General features: G+C 34.7%; 1 protein-coding gene across 1 annotated transcript; it reads left to right on the top strand.

Annotated features, from left to right (window-relative positions):
• The first annotated feature begins 562 nt into the window (after window positions 1-562).
• On the top strand, window positions 563-869 carry LOC143625739 (uncharacterized). The gene has a single exon (XM_077095998.1). It carries the CDS (start codon window positions 591-593, stop codon window positions 798-800), a length of 210 nt encoding a protein of 69 aa, XP_076952113.1. The 5' UTR covers window positions 563-590; the 3' UTR covers window positions 801-869.
• The last annotated feature ends 11,124 nt before the right edge of the window (window positions 870-11,993 follow it).

The raw sequence follows: 11,993 nt of genomic DNA, 5'->3' as shown, positions 1-11,993 counted from the left end.
TCACATAACGCAAGGGGGGGGGGGGGCGGTGTACCCCCGTGTTTTCGTCACATAACGCAGTGGCAACGTTGCCACTACGGGTGGTCTAATATATATATTTAAACCACAAATTCATCAAAAAGTTTTGAATCCATGGTTTCTATTTTCTAAAGAACGAAAATAGTTGAATCCAAACTATAGGTACCACATGCTCTATAAAGTTAGGATGCCAATGGAATGGGTTTGTAATGGATTTAAATATTCTCAAACTCATACTCGATTATTAAACTCGTCTTAAATCCGTTAGGATTTGACGGGTATAGGGCATTCTCAAGGGTTTTCAATATATAATTATTAAAGTAACCCGTCGACTATACTCGACCCAAGCCCCTCGAGTATCTATTGGGCTTTGACAAAGTATAACTAATCAAATAATCAATTACAATGGGTAGCTATTAATTAATTACAATGAGAATGCAATTAGTATTTATTTATTATTAATATAATTTATTTTATAAAGTATAGTGAGTAGGGTAGAAAACCCACACACCTCTCAACAACGCTGTCTTCTCAACTCAAACTCTCTCTATCTCTCATTTCAACAAGAGAAAATGGCAGACTGGGGGCCCGTACTCATCGGCGTAGTCCTCTTCGTCCTGCTGCAGCCAGGACTCCTGTTCCAGTTACCCGGCAACGGCAGGCAAGTAGAGTTCGGGAGCATGAAGACCAACGGCAAAGCCATCGCTGTCCACACTCTCATCTTCTTCACCATCTATTCCATCCTCATCCTCGCCCTCCATGTCCACATCTACACCGGCTGAACATTTTCATTCGATGATTTAAACTACAGATCTGGATTGTAATTTCTTATTTATCTTACTGGCTTGTTTGTAGTGGCAATTAAATTATGTTTTGATTTTGATTACAAGGTTTGTTTGTTTGTTTATGGTAGATCTAGTTTTTGCTTGTTGAGGTTTAGGAAAGTTCAAGTATGTGAATGTGATGCACGTGGATGTTGTACAATGGGTTATTCCTTTTTCAACTGCAGATTCCTTTTTCAAAAATCCAATTATCATCAAAACTGTTTTTGAAATACTTTCGAACCACCGCAGCAGCACCGAATAATTATTATCAAAAATCGAATCGACGGTGGTAGGCTATATTTCGACCTCAAAAGACCAAATTGTTGTTTCGACCTCTAATTTAAAGTTTGAATGCGGTAATTTAGGGTGCTAATAGTTTTAGGTTTGCGGGTTGAAATGTGTCACCCGATCCATATTATTATTTGTGTGAAAAAATTCAATCCTAACCCGCACACATATGAATACGGGTCCATCCGAACAAGATCCATTTAATCCATTTTTGAATAACTGAATATAATTTAGAGTTGGTAGAGTAATGGGTAGTATTAATATATATTTTTTAAATTATCAAAAAATATGAAATTACATGTGTTAACCAAAATGGAAGACAAAAAAATACAGATAAAAATATAATTATAAAGGATTTTTAATTGTTAAGGTTAACTGGTTGTGTTGGTCAACATTAACATGACACGTTCTTTTAAACGGGTTGTGTTAGTCGACTAAAACCTGGTTTTTTTTTCGAGAAAATTATGATTTGCTTCCCTTTGTAATATGGACAGGAGCACAATTAATCAATGCATTCCAAATTGCGTATGTTGAACCACTGTTTTTTTATTGGCAGGCTCAGTATAAGCCATTCCGTCGGTTTACTATTTGTTTCACCTGAAAAATATTTTAAAAATATTATAATTAGTTATATGTTTGTATTTAATCAAGATCAACAAAGTCTATTGTCAGTCGATTATGTTGTCTCGCATCACACAAAAATGATTTGTTATTTTGAAAAACTTTGGGAAATATTGAAATTTAAATACATGTTGTTAGTTATAATGTTAAAATAAAGAGGATACATTTTTAAAAGCAATTAAACAATAATAGTGTGAGAGCCTGCGTTGTGGCGGGACGTAATAGAGATTCGATCGGTAGGGGTTTGGTTCGTTATTTGAGCTAATGAGTTTGTAGAAGAAAGCAGTGATGATGACAATGACGATGATGGTCAACATATGAACTTTAAACGTGAGCTCTGAATGTAGGAAGATGCCAAAAAACCATTGATATGGATATGAGAGATACGGAGAAACATTAATTCTATTATTTACTTCGTAAACAATAAGACTATATCAATATTATTATTACATGGTAATAAGTGAACCTTAAGTATTATTCATCAAAATCAGTTTTCATATATTTGGAAAAATGACTTTCAAATGTAATCCTTAATTAAGAGCAACATAATAAGAAAATGAGTTATCGATTTTATACAAACCTTTTACGTGTTTGACCGTGTATTCAATTCAAAATTGTGTCAAATTAAAATTCTTAATAAAAAATAATATAAAACTATAAACATTCGCTAAGCCTAACTGCAACTAAAAATCTATGCAAAATCCGACCAACTTCGTATATTTTCATTAAATTATTGTGAAGCTTCAAAACTTTGAATCAAGACGTTACCATTTCATCAACAAAATATTTAAAATGGCATTGCAGAAAAGTGAAACATGAAACTGTTTAAAGCAAACATCAAATATAAGAAATAACCTGGAAGACCTACGCCTTAAGAAATATGTTAACCTTAATCCTACGCCTTCAAGAATTATTGACATCGATCACGCCTCAGACGGATGCAAGTCTAAACACAGGCTCTCATAAAAAGTCAAACGGACTAAATCATTAAATAAATAATAATAATAATAATAATAATAATAATAATAATAATATCTATTACAAAAATCTATCTACCTTCTAAACAATTGGTATATAATGAATGAAAACAGCCATATATTTAGTTCGTTATAAGTTATAACAATTTTCATATCATTGCTCTATACTTTTAAGCGTAAAAAGGATGGTTAAGGGTAAGTTCGTGTCCAGACCCGTTTCATGTTTTTGAGTTCGTATTGGGTTCCCGCGAGTGCAGCCCATTTAACACCCCGACTATTAGCATATAAAAAAACTCCATAGGTCGAAAGTGTGATGTTCGGATCAGCTTGCGGATGTACAGTTCCTTTCAATATATGTGGCAAATTGAATATAACAATAAAATATTTTATGTGTATAGCATCCTATTTATGTTCATATTTAGTGAACTTATAGCATTAATCAAGAATGAAAATTTAAAAACTAATATACCAGGTTTTACGGACTCAATATTCTCTTTATTGTGGTTCCATTCAAGTTATATATACATGATAACATATTATTAACATTTTATTTCAAGGGTAGATGTTAAACTACCTAAATACGCTTAGCTTTAAAGTATCTCTATATTACCTGATTTGAGGATCTTCTAATTCGTCTCCACCTTTTCTAGCATTTAACCCAACCCGTATTCAACCGACCTGTTCCACCAAATAACCCACAGTTAGATGGTTTAGAGTTCAAACCTTGGGTTAGATTCCATTAAAAGTCATGAAAATTTGAAGTTTGAGCATGTGAAACAAATGGCAATATAAAAAATAAAAGTTTAAAAACCTTCTCTCTTTCTTGATTAAAAGATGGGTACTTGTTGCCACAGTAGCTTCAGTTTTAGAAGAGATCTATCTGCAACTTCTATGATTTCATGTCTCACCACTTCTATTCTTTCCTCTAGCATGTCATCCGATAATTTTTACTTCTTTGAATATTTGCAATCATCATTATACCACGGTAAATTGTATTAAAAAAGAAAGAGCAATGAAATGACTTTTAAGAAACTGGATATAGCGAGCACATGTAAGGAGCCCACCATGTCATTAGCAATGAAAACATATGCCTCGGCTTGTCGGCTTGAGCTATTAGTTCACAGGTCCATTAGAAATTAAATAACCACGTTGACAATCCTGATTACAAGCAAAAGTCCTACAGGACACAAACCAGCCATAGACAATCATACGAGCGAACTCAATTTAGTCATTAGAGCATAAGATGTACACTTACCATATTGATCAATTTTCACTTTAATCAACAATAGAATATATTAGAAAATCCTCATTCATTTCAATGTTTTTAAAATAAAATTCAAAGTTGATTATCCTTTTTATTTGAATGTTTTGGAATAAAACTTAAAATTTTGAAAAAAATGAACTTGGGTTGATACAAGTTATTTTAAAAAAAAGGGATAATATCAAAACAGGTTCAGACCTTTTTACCCTTTTTATTCTGTTATGGCGACTATTGTCAATAGGTGTATAAGTTCGGCTCAAAATGGGTTGTTCTAGAAAAAAACATAAATTCATTCAAGGTCAAAATGGGTTCTAAAAATACATTAATTTGTTAAAGGTCAAAATAGGTATCGTCAAAATGAGCTTGGGTCATGAATCATTTTGAAATATGTAAGGTAGCGTTTATGAACAAAACATGAGGAAACATATAGTAGCTGACAAGAAAGAATGATTTCACTTAAGTTTAGACTTTAATGGGATGGTTCAATAACATATATGAAATTATTTAAGTTAGTTACCTAAAATTATGGTCGTTTGGGAGATTTGTATGCATAAAGGATGTATTTGTCTTGCTGATTCAATCCCTGCGAAGAAAAATATATTTATAAGACCAATAGGTAAAAGTGGTGGGTATTTTGTTGATACGAGAAGCAACAAAAGTTTACTAATTCCAACCACCTGAGAGTCCAAATTGACTATAACAACTTGTATTTAGTGCACTGAAGATTAGAAAAATGTGATTAAAAAACCTTAGTCAAACATGTAGTAAATAATCTTTCATGTTGACTTACAATCCATTTGTTATTTGATTCACAAACAAGGCCTCGTTCGATTCGGTTTGGTCAGACTACAAATAGTTGATATTATAAATATGTGAAATGTAATGCATTATAGAATAGTAGCACCTTGCTTATAGTACATTTACCTGAATCTGCATATGACCCAAAACAACCTGGACAAAAAATTAAAATAACTCGAAACTATCCACTATACCAAAAAAGCCCCCGAATACAATTCAAAAATCAGTTGATTAACTTTGACCAAAATCTTCTTAGTAGACAAATATGGTCTATTATCAACAATGTCTCGAAACAACTTTAAAGTTCCCAATGGCCAAAACAACCCTTAACTTGACTCATTTAAGTTTATATATCTACACAATAAAAGTCTTTATAAATAGAGTAGCGAACCAAAACACTAAACTCTTAACCCGGTCAAAGTGGTTAAATGCAGGTGTAGTCAATTTGTGTTACAGCTTCTTCTAATGTTTTTATTAATTAAATGATTATTGTTTTAAAAACATATTTTTAGAAGCAGTATCATACATTAACTTATTGATGATAAAAGAAGTAAAAAAAAAGTTAGTAGCTGAACTTAAACACTACCACTGGGTAGGGGTGTTCATGGTTCGGTTTTAAACCGCCCAAACTGGTTGTCGGTTTGGTTTCATGGTTGGTTTTTGTTTTTAACTTTCGGTTAGTCGGTTTGAAAATTTTTAAACCGTAACACACGGTTTGGTTTACGGTTTATACAAAAAATGTTCGTATAAAACTGGACCACACCGAAGAGTTGATAATATATTTTTGTTTTTATTATCTATATTACATATATTTAGTTATCTGTATTTAATATGTGATTCGATTAATTAATATGAATATGGGCTAAATCAATTTTTAGCTTTAAAGTTTAGCAACAGGCCATAATATGTAGTTACAAAATTAAGATTTAATTAATTTCATGAGACAAGTGTTTTCATCTTTTATTTATTTTATTTAATAACGACATTCATATTCATATAATTATAAACAGGTCGTATGCTTGTATAACAAGTTTGTTCTATGCATTTTGGATAATGTTTTATTTTTATCTTTTGTGGGTTTATAATTTATATTATAAAGACCTAATAAGTTTAAACCATGAAACCGAACCGGACCAAACCGTTAGTAACGGTTAGGTTTTTATTGTTGACGGTTCGGTTTCGGTTTTCAATTATCAAAAACTTGTACTAACGGTTTTGTCACGGTTTGACCCAAAACAATTTAAACTGGACCGTGAACACCCCTACCACTGGGCACTGCTTAAAACATTCGACCCAAATCAATTTGAAGATGGATCTCTATTTATAGGTTCTCCAAGACACAAGTTCTCAAGTGTCATTGATGTGCTGCGTGCGTGTGGTATAAAATATGATGGATGGAATGATTTGCTTTTGCACAAGATCGTGTTTTAAATTTATAAAAGTGATTTCTACAAAGACTAAACACACACAAAATAGGCAAGTGTACCTATCATATATGTAGAATAGTATTGGTAAGAACCAAGTATCGATCCGTGGACACAAATATTTCTAATGATAAATCGTTGTTTTACTTTAATTAGAGGTTTTAATCATTTTGGGGTTAATTTTTGAACTTTTAATAAAATATAAATACTTATATGTAATATATAGGTGACCAAGACAAGAGATTCTAAACGAGTAGTTCAATCACGTGAAGGTTACCATCTAAGATCAAGAATCCACTCCATTTTAGCATTGATAATTGATATATAAACATGTGGTAGAGTTGCCGTAATAATATATGATAGATAGCTCCTTAAGCCTTAAGTGAGCATCTTTGGCACGAAGGAGGTAGCATGCGCATTTTAAAGTCCATCCTTTCTTAATGTCATGTCACCTCAATAATGTCAATTAAGTTGGCAAGTAGTTTCGTAAAGTAAAAAGATTAGGATTGACTTCGATTTCTAAAATACCAATTCTAACAACTTCGGGTGGTTGTAGTTAACTCACACAACCTCCCCTTGGTTGATTTATGTAGGTTATAATTACACATTCCATTAACATATGACTTCTTTAACTAATTTGATATCCTAAGCAAAGCCATTTTTGGATTACCAAGGTTTAGAGAAATACATCATAACTTATATCTCATCATTTCTAAGTACAATATAAGGATTCATGTTTCGATAATGTATCAAAGTATTTCTATTTTTCAAGAACATGAATCGATCATAAAAATTGACAATGGGATTGACAATCACCAACTTTGAATTAGTGATTTAAGATGGTGAAACATTTCTCATCAAAAGATAATTGTAATATAACCATGTACTTTACTAGACTAACCCACATATTTTATATAATCATCAAGCAAAACAAAGCTTCTTCATAGATTTTAGATGGTAAAAGGAGTTTAGCTCATAATGAGCATGATGATAAACATTAAGATGAATGATGATAACAAATACATGGTTAAACTTGGAACAATCTAACCAATTGTAGATGAATCTTCCTTCTTAATGATGGTAATGATGGTTGATGGTGATGACCTCCAAGCCTTCAAACTCTTCACTAGATCTTCAAAGTGAGTGTTAGTGTGTGTTTTTATAAGTGAAAACCGAATAGAACTCTTTTCAAGGCACACCAAATGAGTGCAACATGAGCCACTATTTATAGGCAATCTGGATAGTGAGGCACGGCACCGTGCTTGATGAGCACAGCCCCGTGCATTTTTATGACATGTGCCAGATTTGTTTTGTCTTTTCTGTGAGGTGGCAACGGCCCTGTGGTTGCCCCGTGGTTTTTAGTGACATGTGCTCGATTCTTCTTTGTCTTTTCTGTGTTTTCGTCCACGGCCCCGTGCTCGATGAGCACGGCCCCGTGCTTTTGTTTCCAGATTTTGTCTTTTCTTGTGTTGGAAGCATGGGGGCGTGTTTCTTTGTTTTCTTGTGTTTTCTTCTGTTTTTCTTCGTCTTTTTGCTTGTTTCTTCGTTTTGGGCTTGGTTTTACCTGAAATTATGTTTTATTATGATAAGTAGCCTTTATGCTATGTTATTTGATGAAAATTGCATTTTTTAGAGATTATTTGATGCTAAAAAGATGTATATTTTTATATACATCAAACATCCCCACATTTGAACCTAGCTTGTCCTCAAGCAAGCTACTTATAAATATTCTCTAAAAATAGCAAGTTAGGACCATAGCTTAAACATCCCCAAAAGAGTTCCAAGAAAATGGGAACAAAATTACCAACCTTAAATCATAGGAATATATGTAGTGATATATAAAAATGTGATTTTGTTTTTATGAGTTTCCGTTTATGCAAAACGTCACGTTCTCACAATGTTCACTCACTCTCGGTTTTATATCTGATCATACCTGTAATGTATGTATGTGAACACTCTTAGTCAAGATGTAACCTGTGAAAATTAGCTTGTAACAAGTTCAAATATCCACCTTTGTGAAGGGTTGCATAGATTAGAAGGTAATATGGGTTGGTTTTGGGTATTTGGTGGTGGTTCAAGGGTTTTAGGTTAATGGGGATGGTAAATACAACTTCTGCTGATTGTCGGGAGTCTTAAGAAGTCTTCAACGGTTAGCTACTTTCTCCCGATTGCTATTTTTTTTAACTAGTGACTCTTTTAAGGTTAGATCGTTAAGACCAGTTTTGTCGAGAATGTGGATCAGTTTTTCCTCAATCCTACTCTGAACATAACTCCCAACTTTAATGGATCGTTCGGCTTTGAGCCTAATAGCTCCCACCCTCATTAGTTCGGTATATTCATGCTGAGACTGAGTTTGACTTTTTCTACATCTTCCTTCGTGGGACCAGTTTCCGCAACCTAAGCATTATCTTTTTGCTCTTCTCTTCATTGCGTTTTTGAAAATTCCACAGAATGGTGGCCTTTGTTCATCTTGGCGCCACTTTTTCCTCACCTCATTGCTAAAGAGAAAGATTTTCTCCCTAAGTTCTGGAGGCAGCCTAGGTTTTTGCGAAATGTATGCAACAAAAGAAATTGAAATCGAAAGAATGCATTTCCAGTTCTTTAGGGTCTGCCCGTAAAAGACCAGTGTTGTATTTACCGGTGAGAGGGATAAAGTGGTATGGTAAGGTTTTGTAAGGTTTTTGGTTTTGTGATTTGAAGAATGGTTTGATGGGATTGTGACAATATTACCTTCTTCCTTATACAACGCTTCGTGCGGTCTTGAAATGAATAATTGCGACAAGTTCTAAATCACACGAAACATGTGACTCACTCAAAGCTTCCGAAAAAATATTTATATGGTATGAGGTTTATCTCACAGTAACGGAGGAATTGGGTATAAACGCCATATTTTGCATAAATTTCTTCTCAATACTACAAAACTTCTTTTTACTTTTTTTTGTTATAATAGATTTGTAGTTGGTTATTTGAAAAAAATTTTCTTGGATATGCTTTTGGTTTTGTTATAAAAATAGTCTTTGTTTGCTACAAAAATTTAGTTTATTAGAGAATCTTTATAATTAGTTGAGCAAGCAATTGGTCAAGTAATTCCCCTCCCCACACTTGAATCTCACATTGTCCTCAATGTGAAAAGATTCATAAAAAGATTAATAATAAGATTCATATGAAGTATGGAGGGTAAAATGGAAAGGAACTTCCCTACGGGCTAACGAAATTTCGACAGAGCGTCCCCTGTATTTCGTCTGTTTTCCTGTAGTGTACCTAAGTAGTAAAACTGCAAACAACTAACAAACATCCAAATCACAATTATTATATATTTATTATTATTATTATTTATATATTTACGATGCCTAGTTTAATCAGGGTCTTGGCCAGACCCTAGTTCCAATATGTTTATCGGTTTTGGTGGAGGATTAGTACCTCTGAGATGGTCTCGAATGGTCCATCGATGTATGGTTTTAATCGATGTCCATTAACTTTGAACTTGTGGCCATCAGAATTTGGAATCTCGACTGTTCCGTAGTCAAAAACTAATTCAACTATGTGTGGACCTGTTCAACGAGATTTCAACTTTCCTGGGAAAACACGTAAACGTGTGTTGTATAACAATACACGATCGCCAACTTGAAATTTTTTGTTTCCTTTTAAATGGGCGTCGTGTAAACGTTTAGTCTTTTCTTTGTAAGACCAGGAATTTTCATATGCCAGTGCTCTTAGTTCTTCTAGTTCGTGAATTTGATCTTTCCGTTTTTTACCGGTGGACATTAGATCAAAAATCAATGCGTTGAGAGCCCAATACGCTTTGTGTTTTAGTTCTACGGGTAGATGACATGCCTTCCCATAAACAAGTTTGAATGGTGTTGTTCCTATGGGGGTTTTGTAAGCCGTCCTGAGGGCTCACAAAGCGTCATCTAACTTTTCTGCCCAATTTTTGCGATTCATTCATATAGTTCTTTCTAAAATCCTTTTAATTCCTCGATTCGAGACTTCTACTTGCCCACTAGTCTGAGGGTGATATGGTGTTGCCAGTCGGTGGTGAACCCCATATCGTGCTAAGACTTTGTCCATCAGAGCGTTACAGAAGTGGGTACCTCTGTCACTGATTACGGCTTTCGGAGTACCGAATCATGAAAATAACTTTTTCAGAGATCTTACTACAACCCGAGCGTCATTAGTGGGAAGAGCTTGAGCTTCTACCCATTTAGACACGTAGTCGACTGCTACAAGGATGTACTTATTTCCGAATGAGTTAGGAAACGGGCCCATGAAATCTATTCCCCATACATCAAAGACCTCACAAAATTGAATGCCTTTTTGAGCCATCTAATTTTTGGCTGAGACGTTCTCGGCTCTTTGACAAGCATCGCATGCTTGGATCAAAGCATGTGTGTCTTTATATATGGTGGGCCAGAAGAATGTTGCATTAAATACTTTTCTGACAGTAGTGGCAGTACCGTGGTGTCCACCAGTAGGTCCTTCATGACAGTGTTTGAGAATATCTAAGGCCTCCTTTCCCGCTACACACCTACGAACAACCTGATCATCTCCTATCATAAACAAGTATGGATCTTCCTAGAAGTAGAACTTAAGGTCGGAGAAGAATTTCTTCCGTTGTTGATGAGTTAGCCATTTTCTTAGGATTCTACAAGCCAGATAGTTTGCGAAGTCGGCAAACCAAGGACTTTCATCCTTTTCCTGCATGACTGCTTGGATATGCATGAGAATTTCGTGTGGAAAATTATCATCGATAATTTATTTGTGAAGTTATTCTGAAGCTGGGCATTCTAAGAGCGAAAGATGGTCTGTGGCTACATTCTCTGCTCCCTTTTTGTCTTTGAATTCTATGTCGAATTCTTGGAGTAGTAGAATCCATCTGATAAGTCTGGGTTTGGAATCCTGCTTGTTGAAGAGGTATCGTATGGCGGCATGGTCGGTGTAAACTACGGTTTTGGAAAGAACTAGGTAGGATCTAAACTTTTCAAAGGCGAAAACTACTGCTAATAACTCTTTTTCTGTTGTGGTGTAGTTTTCTTGTGCATCATTAAGAGTTTTACTGGCATAGTAAATTGGGTGAAAGTGTTTTTCCTTGCGTTTTCCGAGTACGGCTCCAACTGCAAAGTCACTTGCATCGCACATGATCTCGAATGGAAGGGTCCAATCGGGTGTAGTCATGATTGGTGCGTTGACAAGTTTGTCTTTTAATATGTTGAAGGATTCAACACATCTTCAGAGAAGACGAATGGTGCGTCTTTCTCCAGAAGTTTGGTCATAGGTCTATCAATTTTGGAGAAGTCTTTTATGAAGCGGAGGTAAAAGCCCGCGTGACCAAGAAAACTTCTAATGGCTCTGACTAAAGTTGGTGGTGGAAGTTTGGATATGGTTTCTATTTTGGCCCTATCAACTTCTAGTCCTGCTTGGGATATCTTGTGACCTAGAACGATGCCTTCTTTGACCATAAAATGACATTTTTCCCAGTTGAGTACTAAGTTTACTTCTTCACACCTAGCCAACATTTTGTCTAGGTTTTTTAGACAATGATCAAAGGAGTCTTCAAAGACTGAGAAGTCGTCCATGAAAACTTCCATAGAGTGCTCGATCATTTCATGAAATATGGCCACCATGCAACGTTGGAAGGTGGCTGGAGCATTACATAATCCAAATGGCATTCTTCGGTAGGCGAAGGTTCCATACGGACATGTAAAGGTGGTTTTCTCCTGATCCTCAGGAGCGATGGGAATTTGAAAGTATCTGGAGAATCCATCAAGAAAACAGTAGAACATTT

Source organism: Bidens hawaiensis, unplaced genomic scaffold, assembly GCF_021521415.1.
Source record: "Bidens hawaiensis isolate Kalapana, Puna unplaced genomic scaffold, B.hawaiensis_p1.1 tig00004234_1, whole genome shotgun sequence".
Taxonomy (NCBI): domain Eukaryota; kingdom Viridiplantae; phylum Streptophyta; class Magnoliopsida; order Asterales; family Asteraceae; genus Bidens; species Bidens hawaiensis.
The sequence above is the reverse complement of the archived record's forward strand: the minus strand, read 5'-3'. Positions and strand labels throughout refer to the sequence as shown.

Coding starts and splice junctions, on each gene's coding strand:
- LOC143625739 (XM_077095998.1), top strand. CDS start 591: ATGGCAGACTGGGGGCCCGTACTCATCGGCGTAGTCCTCTTCGTCCTG.